Below are 26,427 nucleotides of genomic sequence, written 5' to 3' on the forward strand. Positions count from 1 at the left end.
ACTCGGCGCCTTATTTCAGTGTGTGTGTCACCCAGTCCTCCCTTCAGGCAGGGGGTCTCGAACAGGGGTGATCCTATGCCCCACGGGGCCATATCTGGGGACATCTGTGGTTGTTACAACTGGAGGTGCTCCTGGCACTGAGTGGGTGGGGGCCAGGGATGCTGCTTCGCAGCCTACAGTGCCTGGGATGGTCATGATGTCGGCAAGGCTGAGGGGGAGAGAGACCCCTGCTTTAGAGAAAGCCACCCCCAGTCACCACCTTCCTGTGGCTGAGACCCTAGAGCCCCTGTGACACTCAGGCTGGGCCTCCCCTGGTGGGCCTCAGGGTAGGAGGTCCCTGCCTGACCTCAGCCACCCCACCCCCAGCCTCTGGTGCCACCCCACCCCCACCCCAGGTCCACAGTGGTCCTCGGCTCTGACCCAGGAGGAGCAGCCCTGGTGCATCCCTTTGTGTAGATGGAAAAATCCCCATTGGTTTCTGGGAAAAGCAAATGTTTGCAAGGGAAGAGGGACCAGCTCTCAGCGGCCACAGGGGACCTCCAGAGCCAGAGGGAAGCAGCCTGCTCTCCTGTGGGCCTCGGAGCTCAGGAAGGGGCTTACACTGGCCGGGGCAGGAGCTTCTGCGAACCTCACCAGGGCAAGTCCATGGCAGAATAAGCCGCAAGGCCAGCCTCCCAGCACTGGAGGCTGGTCTGCTGCAAGCTTTGGAGTGTGATCCTCAACCAGCAACTCAGGGGACCCCTGGGAGCACAGCGTGGGGCATCCTTCTGGTCAAGCTACACGCACAGACCTGCAGCCAGGCCTGAACCTCCTCATCTGCAAACAGAAGGCTGGTGCCGCCCGTGTAGACCACACTGAGCTGGACAGACAGGGTCACTGCTTGCCTCTTCCTCCGTGCCTCGGCAGAAATCAGGAAAGGAGGTGCCCCCCCCCCCCCGCCCGGTGGTGCATTCTCAGGGCAGCTGGTACGGTGTGGAGAGCAGGGTGTAGGCTGGCATGCAATTTCAGGGTTACCAGTGGCCCCAGGACCCCTCATTCTGTTGGAGTATCAGAGAGAGTTGTGGCTCTACCCGAGTTGTCCAGGGTTCTGCTTGGGGCAGCGGGTCCTGTTCCCTGGAAAACAGGGGCTGTGAAGGGCCTGAGTCCACCCACCCCCGGGGCTCGATCATGGGGACTTCCTTCCTTTCCTGTTGACCTCCTGCCCTGGGCGGCCCGCCTCAGATCCCTCGCCTTCCTGCGCCCATATACCTGTCACCTAGTCCGGCCGAGGTTAATTGGTTTGCCCCCGAGTTCACTTTTTCCAGCTCTCCCTTTTTCTTTTTCACCCGGCACGTGGCTTCCATCAAAGTGAAAAACCAGACATGGAAAATCACCACCCGTTACACTCACGGCTCGATGCCTGGATATTTTGTTTTTCTTCTGCTGGTGCATCCGATGGGCTGGACTTGGGGTCCTCGTGTTCCAAAGTGGAATAATACAAATTCCAGAAGAAAACGTGACTCTTTCCGCCCCCCCCCCCCCCCCCCCCCCGCTTAAAAGAAAATAGGATTGTCTTTCTGAATGGATCAGTGTGAAGAATAAAGGGGACTTGCCCCCAGTTTCCCTGGAGGACACGTGCCACATTTTTGGCAACAGCAAAGCATTTATCTGAGAAAAGCTGGAGATGGTTTAAAAAAAAGGATTTAACCATGCGCCCCCCCCTCCCCCCTTTTTAAAATAGGGTAGAAAAGCGCTTCTTGGAAAAACTATAAAAGGTACGTAGCATTTTATCTTTACTTCATGAGCTTGGAATCTCTTGTTTTTGAGAAAAAGGAACAAACAAGCCACAGTATCTCACGCGCGCACGGCGTACTGGGCATTGTGTCACCGTGAGGAGAGCTCTGGGCTCGGAGCCAGGAAACCTGAGTTTAGATCTCAGGTTGGCCTCCCAGCCACCATCCCGAGTGGGCGGATGCCTTTCATCTCCGCCACGGAAATAACATCCTGCAGCTTCCCAAGAATGTCACCGAGATTACCGGGCCCCCGCTACAGAAACACGGCGTGCCGTGCCCAGGCGGCTCCGAGATAGGTGCCGATTACCTAATTGGAGGGAACGTGTTCCGTTCCTCCTCTAATGCTTTCCTTTCCCAAAGGCCTCAACGTGCCCTGCTCTCCCTCGAGTTACTGCGTCTTCCCTCTTTTTTCTCCATCGTCCAGGCTAACACTCTGCCAACGTCCTGACCTTTTCAAAGAGTCAGCTTCTGGTTTCACGGGTCCTCCTCTCGTTTCTCTAGCCTTCGTTTCGTTTTCTCCTCTGTGGCGTTGTCATTTCCTTCCTCTTGCTGGCGCTGGGTTTCGCTCGCTCTTCCCGTGCTAGTCCCTTAGAATGTGAAGTCAGGTGGTAGGTCCCAGATCGTCCTGGACGCAGGCATTTGCAGCCTGTGTCGCGCCCCCCCCGCCCCCACCCACCCCCCACCCCCCGGGGTGTGCTGCCCTCACTGCATCCCCACATGTACCCTTCAGTGTGCTGCATTTTCCTCTTCATTCACAGTCTTTCCTCCTTTGCCTTGGGACTTCTTCTGGGGCCCATCGCTTGTCTGAGTGTGTCTGATTTCCTTGAGTTCCGTGATCCATTTGGGAAGGAAAGGGCATCGGGACATGTTTCTCTGTCTAGGACATATAAGCAGCAGGGTAGCTCGAACCGGTTTTCAATCCAGGATTATCTCAGGACCAGAGGGACCTCCTCTCAGGACCTTCAGGCAGACCTCCCTGCAGGGCTCACTGGTGGGGTGCAGGGAGGGCTGGTTTGGGGGTGGGGAGCTTAGCTCTGGAGCTCATGTCACCTCTCATACTTGGGACGGGGACTGACACACCCTGGTCCCCTGGCGGGCTCATCATTCAGCCTGTTGAAGGCTCCCCTCTCTCTAGCTTGTGCTTCTTGGGCCTCAGTTACTCCCGAAGGTGCTAGACCTCTGCTTGTACAGCCTGCCAGTGTCGGAGGCAGAGCCTCAATTGGGGGGACGGGAAGGGTTGGGAAGCCAGGCACTCGCCCTGGGCACTGAAAACCCAGTCATAGCCATAAGTTGTATCGTAATGTAGCAATAGCTCCTAAAATTCAAAATTAATGCCAAAAGAAAAATACACGGTGAATATTTTATTATTTTTTAAGATTTTACATTGATTTTTAGAGAAAGAGAAAGGGAGAGGGGAGAGAGAGACAGAGAAACGTCAATATGAGCGTGAAACGTCGATTGGCTGCCTCCTACATGCCCAGTACCGGGGATCCCGCCTGAAACCGGGCATGTGCCCTGGTCAGGAATTGAACCGGCAGCCGTTCGGTGCATAGGATGACACCCAGCCAACTGAACCACACCGGCCAGGGCAAAGGTGAAATTTTAAATAAAGGGCCTGGCTTGCTCTCACCCTAGTTCTTGGGCCTCAGTTACCTGTCTTTAACTGAAAATTTGATATCTGGCTTGCCATGGATGATTTACATTCGTTTTGACCTTTTATAAAGACATGGCATGGAAGTATGAACCATCATGATGGCTAAGCTTTCGGTGCCCTTAGATTTTGCACCCAAGGCGAGCGCCTTCCCTGCCTCAGCCCAGCCCGGCCCAGCAGTAACAGTGACGGTGAATGAGCACGATGACGATCTGAATTGTGGCCACTTCCCTGCGGTTTCCAGAGGCCACGGTCACTAGTCCTTTCACACTCCCCGTCAGAGAAGCACAGAGGCGCGCCCATTTTCCTGACAGAGGGATCAGGACTCAGTTGCCAGAGACCCAAGAGTAAGTGTGTGTTCCCCTGCAAGGGCCTCAGTGGAGCCACTAGGGCTCAGGTGTCAGGAGAGCAGGCTCAGGCTGCAGGCCGAGTGCTGTGGGCTTAGGTCCCTGAGGTGCAGCGCCTGCTGGAGGAGATGACACAAAGCCTCAGCCAGCTCCAGCTGGGCTGTGGCCCTGAGGGAGCACTGCGCGCCCGGCCCTGCTCCCAAGCAGCCATGCCTGCTGGTGACCGCTGTCCCTTTCCTTCCTCACCCCCCTCCGCTCCTTCTCTATCTGCAGCTCCCACTCAGCGACTTGGCAGCCGTTCATCAGGCACTGACTGTGGGCGGCTCTGTCTTATTCCATTCTCATGGGATCCTCAAGGAACAAATTTCCTTATCCCCATTTTACAGGTGGGGAAACTAAGGCTTATCAGCAGGGAGATTTGGCAAGGCCCACTGACTGTGGACAATGGGGCCAGGACATGAGTTCGTTTCTCTCTGACCATCAAGCACTTGGCAGTTCATATAAATCAGGGTTCTCCAGAGAAAGAGAACCAATAGGCTGTGCATATACAGAAAGGTTTGTTTTAAGGACTTGATCATGGAGGCTAGCAAGTCCAAAATCTGTAGGATGGAGAACTAGGAGAGCCGATGGTGCCGTCCAAAGGCCGTCGCTAGAGAATTCGGGGAGATCTGTCTTTTGTTCTATTCAGACCCTCAACTGATTGGACGAGGCCCACCTGCATTTGGGAGGGCAATCTGCTTTACTTGAGGTCCACTGGTTTAAATGCCAATCCAGGCATACCCTCACAGAAACACCCAGAATAATATTGGACCACATATCTGGGCATCCTATGGCCCAACCAAGTGCACATGTAAAATTAATGATCACCTGGCCTCCCAAGCTGCACAGCCACTTGCCCATCTGGACGGGCCCCTCAGAGCCCTCCAGAGCTGTGGTCACTTTCCCTGGGAGTGTCCGCATGGGGACAGCAGCTGGGTCTCACCAGGCCCCCATCCAGTTGTAGACCTAGCTGTGTTCTTACCTGGAGGGTCAAATGGGAGAGCACCTGCTTCTTAGTTCCTTCAGGGTACTGGCAGAATATGCTTCCTTGAGGCTGTAGGACTGTGGACCTTGTTGCTTGCTGCCTGTCAGCTGGAGCCTGCCGTCAGCTCGTAGGGGGTCTCCCACAGCACCTTGCCAGGTGAGCTTCTTATACACAGTTGCTCACTTCATCAAGACAGCCAGCGCGAGATCACATTTCTGAATTCTGTGTATTGTTCCCACTTCCTGTGTGCCGGTTTGGGCCCAAACCATTCTTCCTAAGTCTGAGTAGTGAGTGCCCAGCCCTGAGGTAGCCACTGCTCCCCTTTCCAGCGAGAGCCCCATCAGCACTTCCGGGTGGCCCGGGGCGGGGTGGCATCTCAGCATTAACGAGAAGAGGCGTGATGGAATTTGGACCGACGCAAAAGGGGATGTCAGCATGAGCAGAAGCAGACACTTGGTTTCTTTGTTAGAAATTCCGTGTAGGCCATTGAAGCCTTGTTTCAGGGCGGAGGCCTCTGGGCTACCGAGATAAGCTCACTTCTCCAGGGGGTTTTCTGCAAATCCAGAGTTGGCTCCCTGCAGCCCTGTGGTGGCCCGGGGGCACCCGGGCAATGAGATCCCTCCCTCCTGGTCACTGGGGCGCCAGGTACTGGGATCCTCAGCAGGGGCCTCTGCGGTTGCCCTTCTCTGGAAGGTTCCACCAAATGCCAAGCTTAACACCACAATGCTGATGTGGCTCCTTCCATCCTAGTCATGTCCCCAAATGAGGATGCAGCCCAGTGACACCTCCGTGGTGGCGTCTCGAAGCGACCTCTGCCTACACTGGCCGAAACCTGCATCCTGGACCCAGACTTTTGCTTCTATGCTGCCCAACCCTCGCATAGCTGTGTTTCAGGGTCAAGCTTCCAGCCAGACACAGTGGTTTGGCACCCGAGTAGGGGCCCATCCAGATGTCCAGGGCAGGGCACCCTGACATTTGATCTCAAACCCTCCTGTTCATACCTGGTGGGCATCTGGGGCCCCTCAGGAGGTGACCAGCCTGGACACTGAGGATTCATGGCGTGAGCCAGGAGCAGGAGCCTGGAAGCCACATTGGTAGCCTCAGCCCACCCCAGCTTCTCACCTGGACCTGGTGGGACCAAAACAAGGAACACATCTCACAGGAAACCAGCTCATGGGATGGGACATTCCTCAGACCAGGGTTCCCCTTTGGCTGCTGACACTGGGGCTGTGTCATCCTCTGCGAAGGGCCATCCTGGACACTGTTGAGCAGCATCCCTGGCCCCACCCCTCAATTGTGATGGCCAAAGATGTCCCCAGACACCTCCCAGTGTCCCCTGGGGGCCAAGTGAGAACCCTCTAAAACTTTAATTAATCACATTGTTGGTTGGGTTATTGTTTGGGATTTTTTGTTTTGTTTTATTTTTTTTCTACTTTGCATTTTTCACATGAAAAATGTCCCTACTTATAGCTAGTCCCTAGGAAGAGTCTCTCTGGATCTGTTTTATTCGGGACTTGAACAGCCTCAGAGTGGAGCGGGCATCCCTGGAGAGCGCACAGATGCCTGGTAACCAGCAGCCGCCCTGTGATATGGTGCTGCACCTGCAGTGCATTGCTGACCAGCAACCCAGACAGAGCCCAGCACAGGAAGCTCCAACCAGTGACCTGGCTCTAGATCCGTCCTTGAGGGCATGTGTGCCAAGGGCAGGCAGGCAGGTGTAGTCAGGTGCTCTGCCCTCAGCTGCCTGGTCCTGGGGGGCCCTGTCCTAGGAGAGAGCTTGGCCCTGGGGACAGAGTGAGTTCCTCAGGGAGCGTCCTCGGTAAACACCTGCAAGGTGGCCACCAGTCCCTTCTATGCAGGTGCCCAGCTTCCTGGCCACGACCCCCAAAGGCACCCACGTCTCAATCCCCAGCACCTGTGGACATGTGGCCTCACATGGTAAAGGGATTTTGCAGGTGGATTAAGTGAAGGAGCCTGAGATGGGGATGACACTGGATTACAGGCGGGGAGGTGGGGGGTGGGGGGTGGGGGGGCAGTGTCATCACAAGGTCCTCCTAGGAGGCAGGCAGGAGGGTGAGAGTCAGGGATGGCAGAGGCCGTGCTGCTGGCTGTGAAGATGGAGGAAGGGCCATGAGCCCAGGATGCGGTGCCTCTAGGAGCTGGAAGAGGCTGGAAATGGTTCTCCCCTGGAACCTCCAGAAGGACCAGCCCTGCCCACCTCTGGCGTCAGCCCCCAAACTGCCAGAGAATGGACGTGTAGTTTTAAGACACCCCAGTTGGTGGTGATTTGTGACAACAGCCACAGGAAACAGATACGGTGCCCAAGAAATGTCCCAGGAGCTGTGGATCCACGCGGAAGGGTTTCAGTGCAGCCTGCTTGTGCACGGACAGCAGGCCGGGCGCTTCCCAGAGGGGATGGCACTTCACAGGGCTTTGCAGGGTGCTTAGGAGTTTGTCCAGGCCCAGATGGAGAAGGATCTGTCTGAGCCACGGTGGGAGGGCCTGCACTGCCTCCTCTCCCTTCCCAGCCCCCCTGCCCCTGGCTCCCGGGCTGCACCCTCACTGGGCCAGGGTGACAGCACGTCCTCAAGTGCCAGAAGCCTAAAGAAGTGCACGACAGGCGCTCGGCATCCTGGCCAGCCCCAGTACCAGGCTTGCAAATTCTCACATGACTGCAGTCATCCTCTGAGTGGACAGAGAAAGCCTTTTCTGCTGCCCGCACATCAGCTGCAGCGTCACCCTCCGTCACCCTCCGTCACCTCGGGCTCATTGTCCGCTGGCGCCCACAGCCGCTTATTCCCGGGCTCCACGCTCCGTGCCGCCGGCAGTATCTGCCCGCTCTGCCGCTCTGTTTTTCCCTGGCTTGTGGGCACCTCATTCATTCCCTTTTCTCTGGCTCTTTCTAAATATAGCTGCCCGGGGACTAATTTAGCCTGCACACAAAGGGACTGGTGACAGAGAGAATCACAAGACGCTGTTCTCAGCGCGGTGCATGCCTTTTCTCGGGAAGTGTCTGCCTGACAGAGTCCCCACTAGGGTTTTACAGCCCCCGCAGTTCCACCAAAAGGCCCTCACGTGGCCGCCCTTTCCCACACTGGCCAGGGTGACCGTGACGCTGGAGGAGCTGCAGGCACAGGAGGGGGGGTAGGGAGAGGCCTGGTGTTTGGAGACCTGGGGAACATCAGGGGTGAGGACAGAGGCAAAGGGTACCTGCTTGACCCCTGGCTGCTCGGGGCTAGGGGCATCAAAGAGGTTTTGTGTCTGCCTTGTACTGAAACTCAAGTGCCAGAGCAGCAGCCAGATCTCCCTGTAGATCCGGTGAGCCTGCTGGGGGCTAGAGGACAGCCCCATCCCAGCTGCTGGGGACACAGCAAAGAACGTGCCCCTCCCTGACTTTATTATCCTGGCATGTGCTGTCCACGCTGTGTGCACGTTTCTACAGAGTCTCGGGCAGGGTCTCCCCCTTGGCACTGCAGACATTGGGGCTGAGTCGTTCTCTGCAGGGCCGTCCTGGGCACTGTCGGATGCTGAGCAGCATCCCTGCCCCCCCACCCACTCAACACTAAGAGCAACCCCCGGTCGTGACAGCCACAGATGTTCCAAGACATCACCCAGTGTCCCCTGGGGGCAGGACTGCTTGGGGTGAGACCCCTGTTCTAGGGGCTTCTGTGACATGGACTATGGCACAAAGGTTACCCCGGAGGTGTGCAGAGCCAAGGCCTTGTGCACACAGTAGGTGTGCAAGAAATGTGCATTGATAGAGGTGCATGTGGACAAGCGTCTGCAAACACAGCTCCCAACAGTACTTCAAAGCTGCTTTTCTCCCAAACCTCCATCTCATTTTATTTTGGTTAGGGATTTTTTTCTTTCCTCTTTCAACAAAACATCCTCTCTTATTCTGATCACAGCGTGCCCAAGAGCAGTCAGCCCCTTGGTCCGGGGAAGAGCCTGCATCCTCACCCTGCACCATTTGCCCTCCTGTCGAATCTGGCTGGAGGTTTGTGTTTGGGGGTTTTTGAGTCTTGTTCTTTCCTATTTAATGACAGGCAGGGGTGAGTGTCTGAAGGCTGGGCCCTGGCGGGAAGGAATTCAGAAGCTCAGTGTGAGCTGTTAAGCTACCAGTTCCGGAAGTTTTAAAGCAAAATGAAGGCTGTTCTCTCGGAAGACAAGGAGTCGCTGATGCCGGCCTCCTCCCCTCCCCTCTCGATTTGCTGCCAGGAAGCGTGAGTGAGTTAAGCACTGCAGCCCCCAAGGACTGCCAGCTGCAACCGTCCTCCCCCCTCCCCCCAAGGCCACCTTCCTGGGCTCTGACTCACCGGGCATGCCGGTCACTCAAGCCTGGATGAGAAGACGTGAGGAGCATTGCGGAACTGCTTGGAAGCAGCCAGGGCTCTCTCGGGCTGGAATTCCCTGAGGCCTGTGCCATCAGGGATGAAGTGCACACAGCACTCAGGTCCCCGTTTACAGGAACCACAGGGAGTGGGTTAGCCCACTAATGGCGAAGCTCTGGCTGTAATGCTATCCCTGCACCTCAGGGCTGCTATAATGGGAAATGGGAGAAAGCACATATGCTGCACACTCACTTCAGTGTCCATGCTCAGCAGCCAATAGTGAAAGCCAGCAGGAATTACCACGTGACTGACGCCCAGCGCAGAGTTCTACTAGAAAGACTCCTGTCCAACAGTGAGGAGACACCGCTCTGGTCCACCTGGCCTGTGTAGCTGCTATCTGGGTTGCATAACAGACTGTCACAAACTCAGCCGCTTCTACCACCCATGTCCCAGCCCATGGTTCTGGAGGTCAGAAGCCAGGCCATGCCCAGGCTGGCATCTCTGCTCAGGGTCTCACGGGCTGCAGCTGAAATGTCTTATCTGGAGCTTGAGGTCATCTGAGCCCATTCAGATGGTTGCAGGATTCAGTTCCTTACATCTGCATGATTGGGGTCACTGTTCCCTTGCTGGCTGTCAGCTCCTAGCAGTTGTCCCATTCCTCACCACCTGCCCCCATCTTCAAAGCCAGCAACAGAGGGTCTCCCTTGCATTGAATGCCTTTCAAGCTTCAGATCATCTCTGCTCCCTTTTAAGGGCTTGCCTGATTAAAGAAGACCCACCAAAGATTATCAGCCTTCCTTAAAGTCACCAGTGCCACCTGCCAGGGCCTTGGCCTGGAGTCCCTCCACACTCTAGGAGAGGTGATTGCACAAGGTCATTGGGGTCATCATAGAGGTGTGGCTGCCACACCTTGTCTCATCTTCCTAACAGGCACACAGGCCCTCATGAGCCCTTGCTAGGTTGCTGGGGAAGGTTCAGTGTGACATAACAGGCGTGGAGAGTGCCTGTAATTGCCAAACCGCCCCCAGGAGAAGTAGGGGTCCTCTTGTACACATGGTCACTGCACACCACAGGTGAGATTGGGTTCTGACTCAGGGTGGGGCCTGAAACCAGCAGCACACTACCAAAAAAACCCTACTTCCCATCTCCTGTGGTTCCCCTTCTTGTCTTTTTTTTTTATAAATATATATATTTTTATTGATTTCAGAGAGGAAGGGAGAGGGAGAGAGATAGAAACATCAATGATGAGAGAGAATCATTGATTGGCTGCCTCCTGCACGCCCCACACTGGAGATCGAGCCCGCAACCCAGGCATGTGCCCTTGGCCAGAATCAAACCCAGGACCCTTCAGTCCTCAGGCTGATGCTCTACCCACTGAGCAAACCGGGTAGGGACCCTTCTTGTCTTTAACAGCAAACTTCAGGAAAGAAGTGTGTATGGGAGGGCTCTCTTGAGGGGTTCTAACCCAGTCTTCCCTCGGGGACACTGGGCCATGTCTGGGTACATCTGTGGTTGTCACACCTGGACCTTGAGTGGGTGGAGACCAAGGATGCTGCTCAACCTCCGCAGAGCCCAGGAAGGCCCCCCAAAGAGAATGATCCACCCCATTGTCAGCAGCGGGTGGAGGCAACCCTGCATCGTCCCTCCTACGCAGAACACTGGTTAGCCTATGTGGAGTACGGAGAGCCACAGGCCCCCTGGGCTCGCCAACCCTCCTCTTCCGGGCCTGGAGGTCATGCTGCTTTGGAAGATGCATCTCTCTGAGACGCAGAACAGTCAGGCGGCAGGTTGGTGGGAGAACTGAATCCAGAACCCCACTTTTCTCATCTTCCTGTGCCACCCATTTTCATGAACTTGGGAATGAGTGTGAGGGAACCCCAACATGGAGAATGTGCCTCAGAGAAGAGGCACAGGCTGTGGCCTCCCCCAGGGGCCAGCCTGTCTAACACGCAGTCTACAGGGCTGTCCGTCCTTCAGCACACGGACTTGACCGCGCCTGCTGCAGGCAGCCCCCGGGAAGCCTGAGCTCAGCCCCAATCTCCCTTCTTTCCAACAGGGCTGGGGACTGCCGAGCCTCGCTCCAGGAGGGGTCCTCAGTGGGCACCAGAACCAGGAGCTGCTCCTCAGAGGCCCTTCTTGCCTTGCCTCAGCCCTGCCGGGCACATTTTTCACATTGTTTTCCTTTTATGCAGCCCAGCTGGCCAACTTTCAGAAGCCTCCGCTGGCATCCGGTTCTTTCTCTTCTGTTAAGCAGCGGCGGCTCGGCTGGGCTCGCTCCCCGTACCCAGCAGGCTGGGCGTGGCTCTGGTCCCAGCTATGAGAGCTATGTGCGGAATTCGGAGGGATTGCTGGCATTTTTGTGTCTCGCTCTCATTGTTTCCTGTGCAACTGGAAAACACCTCAGAGGGTGGGGATGGCCTCACCGGCCCACAGAGGCGCTGAGTCAGCTCTCTCGGGTCTCCGGGGAACTCCAGCCCCAGCCCAGAGTCTGAGTGGCTTCTGTTTCCCCAGTGGAGACATTCCCGGCAGGTTTGAGCTGCTCTGGATGCCCAGGGTGTGTGCCAGGATGGCAGGGAGCAGATCCACTTTCCTGGCAGCCCTGGAGCTCCCAGGGCCCTGCAGGGGCTGTTGTCGGCATCTTGGCTCTGTACCCCAGGACACTGAGGTTCAGAATGCCTGCCCCCAAGGGGGAGTTGGTACCTTTTTGCCACGCATCCTCCTGTGGGCAATCGGGACACACAGTCCAGGGCCTTGGCAAAACCCAGAGTCCAAATGGCACCGTAGAGCCTGCTCCACCTGAGCCTGTTACTAGAAAAGAGAACAGGAATGTGACCTTGAGAAGCCCTGGAAGGGGTTTCTCCACGTCGTGCAGGGGAGTCGATGCCTTTCAAGGAACGCACACGCTTCCCAAGAGCACCCGGGTGGCCCTGTCAGCAGCGGGCAGGAGAGCCTGCTCTGGTCCTTGGGGGAAATGCCCAGGACTCGGAGAGCCTGGCATGGCTGGCACACCACGAGCTGGGAGGCATGAAGCTAAGGCTTTTTGCTATTAAATGTCACTCGTGGTTTTCCCTGAGCCTGGTGGCCGCAGGGCTCTCCCAGACCCAGCACCCCATACCCGTACTATTTTTAATTGCATTTCTGCAACGTGATAGCTGGGTGACTTGGAACAAATCACTGCCTGTCTCTGAGCCTCCGTTTCTAAGGCTGCAAAACGAAGTCAGGACAGAGCAAAACCCCTCAGCTGCTGAGTGCTAAGAGGAACTGACTGAGGAGACATGGGGACACCTGGACTTGGGAGCTGTCACCCTGGCCCTGGACCAGTCGTGACGCATGGAGACGAATAGGTATTTTTTTTCAGATGATGACTTCATCTTTTCCTGTGTGTAGAGTCACTCAATTCAAATAAGATGTCACTAGTAAACTCCTAAAGTAATACTGAGAACTCCAGTCACTGGAATTGAATCGCCAAAATAGTGTAATAAAAAATAGCACTATAAAATTGTTAAGGCAGATGCACAGAACATTGTGGATAAACTGTTTGGAGTATGCGACGAACTGGCCAGAGTTGATGGCTCACGATTCATGTGTGTTCCAAAGGCTTTTCACTTCCTGTTTTCCATGGGAACTTTCTCATTATTTCATCAAGTGCCTTTCCTTCCTCATCCTTTATTTGTTTGTTTTCAGTCCTTCTCAATGTCCTGCTTTTAATCTGGGATCATTTTTCTCTAATATCCTTTTATTTTACCTTTAATAAGGCAGGGCAGCTGGGGAGAAAGTCTGTTCTTTGTTAAAAATGTCTCTCTTTTGCCCTAGCTCCGTGGTCGGCAAACCGCGGCTGGCGAGCCACATGCGGCTCTTTGGCCCCTTGAGTGTGGCTCTTCCACAAAATACCACGGCCTGGGCGAGTCTATTTTGAAGAAGTGGCGTTAGAAGAAGTTTAAGTTTAAAAAATTTGGCTCTCAAAAGAAATTTCAATCGTTGTACTGTTGATATTTGGCTCTGTTGACCAATGAGTTTGCCAACCACTGCCCTAGCTGGTCAACGGCACGTACCACGGTTGCAGGCTCCTCCCTGGGCCCTGGTTGGGGCACCTGCAGGAGGCAACCAATCAATGTGTTTATCTTACATCAATATTTCTCTCTGTCTTTCCCTCTCCCACTCTCTTAAAATCAATGGGAAAATATCCTAGGTGAGGATTTAAAAAAAAAGTCTCCCTCTTATTTTTTTATTTTATTTTATTTAGATTTAGACAAAGGTAAAATTTTTTAATAAATATTTTTTTTATTTTTGACAGTATTATAGATGTCCCTGCTTCCTCCCCTCACCCCTGCCTTGAAAATGTCTTTTCCCCTCATACTTGAAGTTTGTTTTCAGCAGGCCTAGAATTTTCACTAGAATTTTCCACCTGATTGTTGGCCCTTTTTCTTTGGCAGCTTATGCTTGTTTATTTGTTTTGTAATTAACTGATTTTATTAAGGTATAATTCATATTTAGTAAAATGAACAGATCTTAACTACACAGTTTAATGAATTTTGACAAATATATACATCTGTGTACACCAACAACTTAAACACGATACATAACATGTCTAATGTCTGTCTTCGCTTGCTTAACAAAATACTTTTGAAAGTCACACCTGTGACTCCATCTATCAGTACATCGTTCTTTCTTATTGTGCAGTCATAGTCCATGGTATGCATGACCACAGTTCATTCATTCTCTTGTTGATGGGCATTTGTGTTGTTTCCAATTTTTGCTATTATAAATATAAAGACACTAGAGGCCCAGTGCATGAAATTCGTGCATGTGGGGGGGGGGTGTCCCTCAGCCCAGACTGCACCCTCTCCAATCTGGGACCCGTCGAGGGATGTCCGACTGCCCATTTAGGCCTGATCCAGGTAGGATCGGGCCTAAACGGGCAGTCGGACATCCCTCTCACAATCCAGGACTGCTGGCTCCCAACTGCTTGCCTGCTTGCCTTCCTGATTGCCCCTAACTGCTTCTGCCTGCCAGCCTGATCACCCCCTAACCACTCCCCTGCCAGCCCGATTGATGCCTAACTGCTCCCCTGCCAGCCTGTTTGCCCCTAACTGCCCTCTCCTGCAGGCCTGGTCACCCCTAACTGCCCTCCCCTGCAGGCCTAGTCACCCCTAACTGCCCTCCCCTGCAGGCCTGGTCCTCCCCAACTGCTCTTCCCTTCAGGCCTGGGTCCCCTCCCCCCCAACTGCCCTTTCCTGCAGGCCTGGTCGCCCCCAACTCCCCTCCTCTGCCGGCCTGGTCACCCCTAACTGCCCTCCCCTGCAGGCCTGATTGCCCCCAACTGCCCTCCCTTGCAGACCTGGTCCCTCCCAACTGCCCTCCCCTGCTGGCCATCTTGTGGTGGCCATCTTGTGTCCACATGGGGGCAGTCATCTTTGACCACATGGGGGCAGCCATCTTGTGTGTTGGAGTGATGGTCAGTTTGCATATTACTCTTTTATTAGATAGGATAGAGGCCTGGTGCATGGGTGGGGGCCGGCTGGTTTGCCCTGAAGGGTGTCCCAGATCAGGGTGGGGTTCCCTTGGGGCATGGGGTGGCCTGGGCGAGGGACCTGTGGTGGTTTGCAGGCCAGCCACGCCCCCCTGGCGACCCAAGCAGAGGCCCTGGGATCTGGGATTTATTTATCTTCTATAATTGAAACTTTGTAGCCTTGAACGGAGGCCAAGTCAGGCCAGGGCTGCCGAAGCTTGGCTTCCTCCATCGCCGGGGGCAACCCAAGCCTCCTGCTCTCTCCAGCTCCGTGGCTGCCACCATTTTTGTTGGGATTTATTTATCTTCTATAATTGAAACTCTGTAGCCTTAAGCAGAGGCCAACGCAGGCCAGGGCAGGCGGAAAGCTTGGCTTCCTCCATTGCCAGGGAAACCCAAGCCTCCTGCTCTCTCTGTGGCCACAGCCATCTTTGTTGGGTTAATTTGCATACCCACTCCTGATTGGCTGGTGGGTGTGGCTTGTGGGTGTAGCAGAGGTGTGGTCAATTTGCATATTACTCTTTTATTAGATAGAATACAAACATCTTGTACAAGTATTTTTGTGGAAATACATTTTTTTTTAATGTATCTTGGGTAAATCCCAAGGAGTGAAATTGTGGGTCATAGGTTAAGTATGTGTAAGAAATTGCTAAACTTGTTTCCCATAGTGATTGTACTATTTCACACTCCATCAGCATTTCTGCATCCTCTCCAATACCTAGTATTGATGGTCTTTTTAATTTTTGGCACTCTGTTAGTTATGAATCAGTCTCTCATATCTCTCATTGTGGTTTTCATTTCTATTTCCCTGATGGCTAGTCATTGAGCATCTTTTTTTTGGTTTTGTTTTTTTTGGTTGTTTTTTTTGTTGTTGTTAATCCTCACCCAAGAATATCTTTCCATTGATTTTTAGAGAGAGTGGGAGGGAGGGGGAGAGACAGAAAGAGAGAAACATCAATGTGAGAGAGATACATTGATTGGTTGCAGGTGCACCCTGAACCAGGGTCAGGGATCGAGTCTGCAGCCGAGGTGCATACATTTTCTTGACTGGAATTGAACCTGGGACCCTTCAGTCCAAGGGCTGACGCTCTCTCCACTGATTCAAACTAGCTAGGGCTCATAGAGCACCTTCTCATATGCTTACTGGCCATTTCTCTGTTGGTTTCTAAGATCCTGCCTGAGGGTGTAGAGCTTGTGGAATCTGTGGCTTGCGGTCTTTTTTTTTTTTTTAATCAGTTTTGGGAAATTTATCTATTCAAAGATTTCTTCTGTCTTATTCTCCCTCTCCTTCTTCCAGACTTCCAATTACCTGTGTATCAGACTTCACTGCGTCCTCTGCATCCACCTTCTCTGCTGTGTTTCTTTCCCTTTGTGTCTCCAGGCTTCGTTCTGTATATTTCCCCCAAACTGCCTTCCAGTGCACTAATGTTCTCTTTAGTTGTCTTCAGTGATACTATTTACTCCATTATGGTTTTGTGTGGGGTTTTTTTCACAAGTGTGCACATAACATATTTTCAAAGAGTATTTCCCATAGTAAGGTTTTAAAAATAGAAAGTAAACGTAAGTATTCTGTTGGACTATCTTCAAGGATTGACAGATTTGGGGGGAGAAACTCTTTATATACTATACAATACAGGTGTCCCAAAAATGTATAAACACTTTGAATAATTATTAATTCCAATAGGTTAAATCTGAAAAGAAAGAAACATTAATTGAGCTATCAGCTGTTAAGTGTGTGTACATTTGGGGACACCCTGTGTATATATACTCAGGACAAAAGCAAACATTATAAGAAGTATAAAAATAGACAAAAAGATATAAACTCAACGTATTTTGGTTGAAATTTTAGAGATTTTTTTTTCTTCTCTTTTCCCTTTACTTCAAAAGTTATAAACACTCCGAAGCAGCATGTATTGTTGCACTTTTGACGTTGTGTTGTACAGTTAATGAACTTGAGAGTCTAGCTTACCAGTCCTCATCTATTTGGTCTTCCCATGCTTTTGTTTCTTCTCGATTAATAAAGGTTTTCTTAGACTGGAGTTAGCTGATGACAACAGAGCTATCTAGTTTTTCAACAAGGAAGTTACACATATTTTGCATTTTTTTCCAAATTCAGTGAATGTAAAACAGACCTCTGCTTCCATGTGATCAGCATTTTCCACTCTTCTGCAATCCTTCGTCACCGTTACATTTTCTGCCCGTCTTGATGTGGCTTCCTCTTTATATCCTTAGTTTTAGGACTTCGGTGCAGCTAGATTTCAGATGTCCTGCATTATAGCTGTTCTGTCATTTAGCTGTAATTTTCTCAGCTGTGGGAGGTTCCAGGTACCGTGTTTACCTGCGCTGCCTTGTGGACTGGAACTCCCCATTGTGTTCTTACATTTCAGATACTGGCACTTTCTGCCTGTCTATGGGTTCCTTCTTCTATAGTTCCCAATTCCCTGCTAAAATTCCCACCTCACCTATGTTTCTCTTTGAACATAATTAACACAATTGTTTTAACGCCTCTACCAGCTCCCATGCATAGAACCCCTGGAGCCTGTTTGCCTTGCCCGTTGTTTCTGTTGATTTGTGTTCATGTGGTCTTGTCTCCGAGTGTGCCTGGTGATTTCTCACTGCGTGCTACACATTGTGATTGCAGACTTGTCTGTAGAAATCAGGTGAAGCCTCGGATGATGGTGTTTTCCACCGGAGAGGATTTATGTCTACTTCTGCCCAGCATCGAGGGCTGCGAGCCACCTAAAGTTCACCTTAATCCAATATCAGACACTGAGATGATTCAAAACTGAACTGCAGTCGCTGTCAGTGCCTGTCTACTTCCTGTGTACCCTTACGCTCAGAGTGTGGCACTTTGTTGTCCCAGTTCATACCGAGGGAGGCTCACCCAGCTCTCTCCCCTTAGGAGGCCCTGGATCTCAGCCGCATGCCCCTAGCCTCGTGAGGCTAATAGAGGTATCAGCCAGCCTCTCAGCAAATCCTCCGCTCACGTGAAAGTAACCTCAAAAGCCAGGGTCTTGGGCTTCCATCCTCCCCCAGAGCCTGACAAGAACTTCTTCACCATCTTAAAAACCCTACAGCACCTTCAAGCAGCTGTTTCTCTGTTCTGTCCAGGTTATCTGGTTGCCCTCAGCAGGGCCTCTCCGTATTAGCCAGCTCATTCACTGCTGTGCGAGCTGAAATCTACAGACACAGATTTCTATTTAACGTCCTGGTGGCGGAGGAGGAGGCCACGAATGTCGCTCGTCCTGATCCCAGAGCCACAGAATGACACACCGGGACCCGTTCTCGGCTTTCAGAACAACCCTGTTATGCTCTGGTTGAAGAAGTTAAGACCCAGGTCAGGGCAGACCAAAGTTCCAACTTCCAGACGCGCCCTGCATGTGGGATCTTCAGGAACCAGGCCTGCCTTTGCCCCAGGGAATGAGGTCCCTGGAAATAGCCCTACTTCTTCCAGAAACTTCCAGGAGAGTTTTGCCACTCGGGGTCACCAGCGGCTGAAACACGTCTAAGTGTGTCCAGAAATGGCATGGAATGGACTTGGGTGTGGCTGTCATTATGGACTCTGGGAACTCAGAGCAGAGCTTGAAGGAATCTAATCTCACCTTACTTTATGGCTTGGAAGGGAAGGGATTGGCACGATTTGAGTCAAACATGAAAATGGACTCTCAATTCCTGGCTCTCCCACTAGCTTCATCCGTTCTTATTTTTCATATGATCAACTTCAAGCTCTGCCTAGTCCCCCTGAGCAGGTGAGGGGGTGGCCATCTTGGTGCAGCAAGCTCCTTGAGGAGCAGGATTCCCAATGGCTTCCAGCAAACCACCCTTCCACATCCACTGGGCACAACATCCACCTCATCTGTCTCGTTCCCTCTCTCCAGCAGTGGTGTTTATATTTGGCAGTTTCCACAGGTCCCTGAAAGAGGTCTCTCTCCATAGCTGCCGGTGGGACCTGGTTTACCAGCAGGGAGGGGGTGTTGCTCTGAGTTCAGAGAGGGGAGGTAACTTTCCCAAAGCCACACAGCTTTGGGATTGGGGCAGAATTCATATCTGCTGCTCTCCACGGCGCTTACACCTTCCACTTCTCTGCTCTTGCGCACTTCAAATGAGTCGTTGGTTGAGTCGAGGGAAAGCTCTGGCCTTGTCTGTGGCTTCTAGTCACAGAGGGTATGGATGCTAAGAAAATTAACCCCCCTTTTAAAGCAAGCTTCTGTTTTCATTCAGGACTATTTCAATTCAAATGGAACCATTTCAGTTCCCCCCAAAAAGCTCTTCGCAATTGGCCTAAATGAGCCTCTTATAGCTGCAGATTTTCTTCTGCTAAGGGAGTTCCGTAAAGGCCTTAAATTCTGCCCCCAGGGAACCCTGGGGGTGTCTGGGGACATCTGTGTTTGTCACAACTGGGGAGGTCCCGGCACTGAGGGGGCAGAGACAGGGAGGCTGCCCATCACCCCACAGTGCCCAGGACGGCCCACAGAGAGTGACTCAGCCCAGTGTCAGCAGTGCCCAAGGGAGAAACTGTTCTAAACTAGTTGTTCCCCCCTTTTGCCATCCCTGCAGCCCCCACTGAAGGAAGCCTTACTCTCTCCATAGTTTTGTGGGTTGTTTGTTGTTGTTTTAAGAGTGAGAGAGCGAGGGGAAGGGAGATAAAGAGAGAGAAGCATCGATTTGTTGTTCCACTTATTTATGCATTCATTGGTTTCTTCTTATATGTGCCCTGACCCCGGATCCAACCTGCAACCTTGGCATACAGGACAACGCTCTAACCATTGAGCTACCCAGCCAGGGCTCCATGGTTCTGTTTCATTCTTCTGTGCATTGGAGCCTCATGTCTCGGCTCTGGTCTATACTGTTTTGGGGGTGACTAGCCTCCCTTTTATCACAGCTTCACAGGCTTACAGGGGGCGGGGCGGCCTCATCGTCCTTGTCTTTGAGACATGAGCGTGTTCAGTTCTGTGCAACCAGGTTCCACCTGCTGTGACTTCCCAGCCCTTCCCTGGGAGGCCAGCCCAGGGCCTGGTGGCATTTGTCAAGGTTCTATTTTTAGGCTAACCTCACCCCAAGTCTTGTCCTCAGGCTCACCAGGCCTGAGCCAGCCTCTCCGCAGAGGCTGAACCCAGAGTTGAGAACGTGACGTGACCCGTGACCGCTGCCAGCAGCTCTGACCACCTCACCCCTCCCTCCCAGAGCAGTCTGCCCCGCCCCCAGCTTCCCAAGGCCCTGCCCACTGCTCGGGCCTTTGGAGGCTCTGCTGGGCCCGGGCAGGCCCGGCCAGGTCAGGTGCCCGCTTGGTCACATGCCTCCTGTGGAGAGGCAGCTGGGAGGCGTGTTCCCCACGCTGACTCAGCAGGCTCCTGTTCTGCCAGCCTTGGTCTCATCCCGGAAGGCATGGCTGGCCCATGAGTCAGTGACTGGCTGTGACACCAGCCAGGCGAGGACTTGAGTCTGCTACATGGTCTGCGGTAACTTGGGTCTGCTACAGTGTCTGGATCTTGGCATCTTGGCACTCTCTCACACACACACACACACACACACACATATGCATACATATACACATGCACACTCACACACATGTATACATGTACATATACCCAGGTATGCTCACCCACATATGCACATATACTCACGCTGACACACACATGCAACTCAAACATATGCACATACAAGCATGCATGCTCACAAACACAGGCAATCACATACACACTTACGTGCACACACATAACTCACACTTACACATGCATACACACACATACACAGCACACACACACACACCTCTCTGGCTGCTCTCTGGGGCCTGGGTTCTCACCAGAGGGGCCTCTCAGGGTACATACCGGGCACAGAAAGCCGGCACCGCCTCTGGCTTAGTGCTCAGGAGGGAGACCACAGCCGGGTGGCTGCGCGAGGTGCCGGGGTCCTGGGGTTCTGGTGGACACGCTGGACGCCGAGCAGGACTCCCGGCCTTCCAAAGAAAACACTCCCCGGGCCCCCTCGTTTGTTCTCTGTGCACATCTATATTTAGCGCTGAGTAATTTAGGTATTTTTGAGCCGAGGCAGGGAGGTTTTCCCTGAGTTGGATGTTTTGTGGCTGCTTTGAAGCTCTCTGCTGAATCAGAGCTCTGGAGGCCCACACATGGGCTCTGTGCACCCGGGGCAGACACACTCGGGCCTCCCCTGACCCCAAAGGGGGCCGGTGTCTGCGGGACTCAGGGAGCAGGCCGTGTGGAGGAGTGTGTTTTAACTTTGGAGGAGATCACTATAGATTCACATGCAGTTGTAACAAATCAGAGAGAAATTCCTTGTAACATTCACTCTGTTTTCCCAAATGGTGATTTCCCCTCTTTACATTGAATTTATTGGGGTGACATTAGATAATAAAATTATATAGGTTTCAGGTGTACAATTCTATAATACATCACCTGTATATTATATTGTGTGTTCACCACCCCAAGTCAAGTCTCCTTCTATCACTTTTTATCCCCCCTATGCCCTCTTCTACTTCCCTCGACCCCCCAAATGATAGTGTTTTATCAAAGTCCCCTGTCAGTATCACAGCCAGGATTTTGGCATTGATATAGCCCGCTGACCCTATTCAGATTTCTGCGGGGTTTTGTGTGTGTGTATTAAGTTCCGTGCAAGTTTATCACCTGGGCAGGCGCACGGACCCACCACCAGCCAGGATACGCCCCATTTCCAGCGCCAGGGAGATCTCGTGTCACCCTTTTCCCCAGGCCGCAACCCCAACCCAGCCCCGGCAAACCCCCATCCCGCCTTCATCCTCACAATCTTGTCATCTCAAAATAGCCCATAAATGGCACCATAGAGCCTGTAACCTCTAGGGACCGGCTTTGTTCACTCAGCAGAACTCTCTGGAGCACCGTCCAAGGCATGTTTATCGACAGTCCACTCCTTTAGATTCCAAAGAAGAACTTTTTTGAACATCTGCTTTTAATTTCTGTAGCCACCTGGCCCTCCTGACTACCAAGCAGGCAGTGATGCAGTGTGTGGTGACAGAACGAGAGTGTTAGTTACCTGGTTAGAGGTCGGCCTGGCTGGGGCGGGGACTTCCAGGACTCTTGGACTTGGATTCTGCACCCTCTACCCCACCCCACCCCTCGGGCGTCCTGGGCACTATGGGGGGTTGAGCAGCATTCCTGGTCCCCACCCCCCACCCCCCATGCTCAGAGCAACCCAATGTGACCACCTCAGATGTCCCTGGACGTCATCCCAGTTCAGAACCACACCACTGGGGCCACTAAATGAAGATGGGGTGAAGAGGTAGAGTCTTCGCTGCCTTAAGGAATAGAGAAGAATTTGGATAACTAAACTACAAAAGCAACTTAGCATCACTCATACATCGCTGGCAGGGATGTAAAATGGTACAGCCACTCTGGAAAACTAGTTGACATTTGCTTTCAACATTAAGCCTGCAGCCACACTCCTCAGCATTTACCCCAGAGAAATAAAGACAGCGTTCACGCGAATGCCGATGGCAGCTTTATTCGTGATGGCCAAACTGAGGACTCAGCCCCGATGTCTTTCCTTCCACGGGTGCGGTGCATGGCTAACCTGTGCACAGCCCCGTCCTGGAGCACGACTCGGCCGTGGGAAGGCATGACCCACTGCTACAAGCAGCAGCCGAGAATGACACCAAGTGGAGGGACGTTACATGCCAAACGCTTGCATTCACATCACGTTCTCCAGATGGCAAGCTTGTGGAGAAAGAGAACCTACCAGGGGTCGCCAGGGGTGGAGGTGGGTGAGGGGACCTGGGTGTGGCCATCTAAGGGCCATGGAGGGACCCTGTGTCTTTCCTGCAGTGGTGCCAGCATCCAGGTTGTGCAGTTTGCCATCCCTGGGGGGGGGGGGGGGGAGGACAGGGGGGGACTGGGCAAAGTGCGGGCGGTCTCTCTCTATCGTTTCTTACAACTGCATGTGAATTGACAGGCATCTCAAATTTTAAAATCTAATTTAAATTCCTAAAAATACTTTGGAAGAACCATGAAAACTATCCCAAATAAGAGCAACGCGGGAATTGTTGGCATAATAAGGGGTGAGCCTTCTTTTGGGTGAGGAAGCAGATGGGGAGGTGCTCTGATCCCCCAGACTGTGGCAGGTGACACCTGATTCCTAAGGGTGCTGGGGAGACAGGTCCACAGGCAGAATTTGGTGCAGAGCAAACAGCATGAGATCTCTCGCCCTGAATCTGAATTAGCTGAAGGTCGACCGGGGGCGGGGGGAGGGTTTATCTGGACTCCCCCACCCACACGAAGTGGGTTACTCCCAGCACACTGTCCACACCCAGGGAGACGGTAGGGGCCCCTGCATCCGTGTCCACTCCGGACTTCAGAAGGGAACCTTGTCTGGAAACAGCGTTGTTGCAGATGTAGTGAGTTAAGACGAGGTTACACGGAACCCAGTGATTAGTGTCCTTATAAGAAGATGAAAATATGGACACAGACGCGTAGGCCACGTGACAACAGAGGCAGAGATGGGGGTGATGCAGCCACAAGCCAAGGGACACCAAGGACGCCCCTCCCCCCAGGAGAGGCAGGAAGGACCCTCCCCGGAGCCCTCCGAGGGAGCACGGCTCTGCCTCACCTTGATTCCAGACTCGGCCTCCAGATGTGAGAGAGTGAGTTTCCGTGCGTTAAGCCGTCCAGTGGGTGGTTGTCACGGCCACCCCGGGACACTCAAAGCGGAGCACGATCCCAGCACGTCGGAAAGCTCTGGGAACCCTGCAGAACCAAGCGGCTCCCTCGGTCTCTGGCACCCACTGTCCCGGAGTTCCTACATAAACTCCCCCCAACCCCCAAAGCCACCCCAGCGCAGGGAAGAGCCAGCACTTTTTGCTCTGCCCCTGCCCCTGGCAGCAGGTGTGGAAGCCCAGGCCATGGGCCGGCTGGCTCCAGAGACAGCCAGGCCTCAGGTGTGAGGTGGGCCGGGAGAAAGGGCAGAAATCTGAACCGGGCGCCCACATACACATGGCCGGCGTTAGCCTAATCCTCAGAGCTATGCCTGGCACATGGCAAGACATTCTCTGTGAGATTTTCCTGAGGAAACGAACGAGTGAATGAAGGAAGGAATGAAATAGCTCCAGCCCGCCCTGGCCGGTTTGGCTCCGTGGATAGAGCATCGGCCTTCGGACGGAAGGGTCCCAGGTTCGATTCCGGTCAAGGGCACATGCCCGGGTTGTGGGCTCGATCCCCAGTGGGGGGTGTGAAGGAGGCAGCCAGTCAGTGATTCTCTCTCATCATTGATGTTTCTATCTCTCCCTCTCCCTTCCTCTCTAAAATCAATAAAAATATATATTTTTTAAAAAATAAAAAAGAATTTTAAAAGCCACTAGAAAAGAAAGAAAGAAAAACAGCTCCAGCCCTCCAGAGAGGGGTGCTACCTCAGGATCCACAGTGTGTGGTGTCCCCGTGATCTGCCTCGGACAGCCCAGGGGCCTCAGCCAGGGGCGACCTGCCCCTCAGGGGAGACTGACCACATCTGGTGACAAATGCAGTCCTGACTGGGCATGCTCCTGGCATCAGGAGGGTGGGGCCAGGGATGCTGCTCAACACCCTGCAGTGCCCAGGATGGCCCCACCCCAGAGAGTGACCCAGCCCACTTCCAGAGACCCTGGGGAAGGAGCAAGGGTCCGTCCATCCGAGGAAACTGGTATTTTTCCTGCCGAGTCCCTCATCTGGAGCCAACCAGGAGTCAGGCATTGGTTTCATGAACTCCTGGGGACCCTTGATGGTCACAACCAGAGATCGGCCACAGGAGGGAAGTGGGCAAAGAGGGGTTCAGCCGGGCCTCCCCGTACGACCTGAGGACACAGACAACGTGGCCAGTCCCCAGAGCAGAGCTGCAGGGTGGGGGGCGGCGGGTAGCCAGAGAGCTCCCCGAATGGGGGGTGTCCTGCCTCTCCATCCTCAGCTGCATGAGGTCCTGGGGCCTCCCAGCCGGCTCACGCTGTCTGCTTCCCCCACAGCTATCTGGACGGCAGGGCCAGAGCTGATGGCAGACAATGTCAGCCACTAACAACATCGCCCAGGCCCGAAAACTGGTGGAGCAGCTCCGCATCGAAGCCGGGATCCAGCGTATCAAGGTGAGCCGGGCAGCAGAGGACAAGGGAGAGGCACACAGGCGGGGGTTTGGGGGGGGGAGTCAGGGGGGGTGACAGGGGAAACCCATAGCCCACAGCGGCAGGAGGATGGGCTGGCCCTGCAGCTGTGCCTTTCCTGTGCAACCTCAGGCCACCCAATCTCTCTACGCCTCAGTTTCCTCAGTAGACTGACACAGCTGATAGAAAGCCACCCCGTGGGTTGTGGTGATCCCATTGCCACGGTGATTTATAAACACGGACCTCGCCCCCACCCCGTCCTTCCTCGGAGGCCTCAGTGAGGCCACCTCAGGCCCTGCCGGAGGGCCAGCGTGAGGCAGGCATCTTCTCTCCGCTCTGTCCCCTCGCCTCCCTCATGACCACAGAGGCAGATAGGAGAGATCGAGCTTCTCGCTGCCTGCTTTCTTCACCTCGCGCTGTGTGAATTTTTTGAAATAAGCATGTTTGCTCTCTACGCTAAAAAAAGAAAAAGGACAAGCAGTTTCTGTTCACAGACACTTAACCCATCGGGGACCAGAAGCACGCAAAGCAAAATAAAGGAGTGCAGCATTGCACCACCAGCTCTGCAGACAGAGATTTTAAAAAATAATAATCTGCAGAATATCCAGTTAACCATGTATTTTGAAGTGCACATTTCCGTGGCATTGGGTGCATTCACAATGTGCAACCATCCCCTCTGTCTAGTTCCAGAACGGCCCATCACCCCAAAAAGAAACCCTGTCTCCCTTAGCAGTCACCCTCATCCCCCTCCACAACCCCTGACAACCACTAACCCACTTCCTGTCCCTGTGGATGTGCCTGCTCTGGGCATTCCACAGAAATGGAGTCACACTGTGTGGCCTTTGTGTCTGGCTTCTCGCACTGAGCGTCCTGTGTTCAGGGTCCGTTCACGTTGCAGTGAGTGTCAGGGCTTCCCTCCTTTCCGTGGCTGCGTGCTATTCCGGGGTGCGCATGGACACCTGGTGTTATGTAGACGAACTGTGAGTATGAGGGGACATCAGGACAACATCCAGGGCACACGTTTCCTCCTCTCCAAGGACATGGCCAACGGGCTGCTTACATAAGAAAGGTGCCCGACGCTTTCCAAAGGCACCTCTCACCAAGCCCAGGCCACTTTGCAAAGGACAGTGAGGGGCTCCAGGAAGCTGTTTCCTGTCCCAGAGCCCAGCTTGCAGACAGCTGGTGAGCACCAGGGCGTCTCCAGCTAGAAGGCCCCGGTGCTTTGCGCTTCTGGATTAGCCCTGCTCCAGCTCCCTAGGGGTTAGTCAGGGATCGCCAGAGGAATAGAACCAATAGAACATGTGTACATATCTATATAGATATAGGTATAGGTATAGGTATAGGTATAGGTATAGATATAGATATAGATATAGATATAGATATAGATACAGATATAGATACAGATATAGATACAGATATAGATATAGATATAGATATAGATATAGATATAGATATAGATATAGATATAGATAGATACAGATACAGATATGGATATAGATGATATAGATATAGTTATAGATATAGATATAGATACAGGTATAGATACAGATATAGATACAGATATAGATATAGATGATAATAGATATAGATATATACAGATACAGATATAGATATGGATATAGATGATATAGATATAGTTACAGATATAGAGATATAGATACAGATATAGATATAGATATATACAG

The 26,427-nt window shown here is 53.0% G+C and overlaps 1 protein-coding gene and 1 long non-coding RNA gene across 5 annotated transcripts in view; one reads left to right on the top strand and one right to left on the bottom strand.

The window, feature by feature from the left end:
* GNG7 (G protein subunit gamma 7) overlaps window positions 1–26,427 on the top strand; it is a 125,110-nt gene that overhangs the window by 95,788 nt on the left and 2,895 nt on the right. For 2 of the 3 annotated variants that reach the window (XM_028159272.2, XM_054717528.1), the window contains exon 3: window positions 24,611–24,727. In XM_028159272.2, the coding sequence (XP_028015073.1) occupies window positions 24,647–24,727 (81 nt within the window). In that variant the 5' untranslated portion in view covers window positions 24,611–24,646. Of the gene's footprint in view, window positions 1–10,169; window positions 10,199–24,610; window positions 24,728–26,427 lie in introns of those variants that run through there. The other variant, XM_054717529.1, reaches the window with a different exon arrangement.
* On the bottom strand, window positions 1,775–6,006 carry LOC114234823 (uncharacterized). Of its 2 annotated transcripts, none has more exons than XR_008556319.1 (3): window positions 5,796–6,006; window positions 2,496–2,649; window positions 1,775–2,359 (listed from the first exon to the last, which is right to left on the bottom strand). It is a non-coding gene; the product is annotated as an uncharacterized LOC114234823 (long non-coding RNA). The 2 variants fall into 2 exon arrangements; XR_003621011.2 differs by lacking the exon at window positions 5,796–6,006 and adding an exon at window positions 4,792–4,973.

The sequence above is a fragment of the Eptesicus fuscus genome, chromosome 6 (assembly GCF_027574615.1).
Source record: "Eptesicus fuscus isolate TK198812 chromosome 6, DD_ASM_mEF_20220401, whole genome shotgun sequence".
NCBI classification, from domain to species: domain Eukaryota; kingdom Metazoa; phylum Chordata; class Mammalia; order Chiroptera; family Vespertilionidae; genus Eptesicus; species Eptesicus fuscus.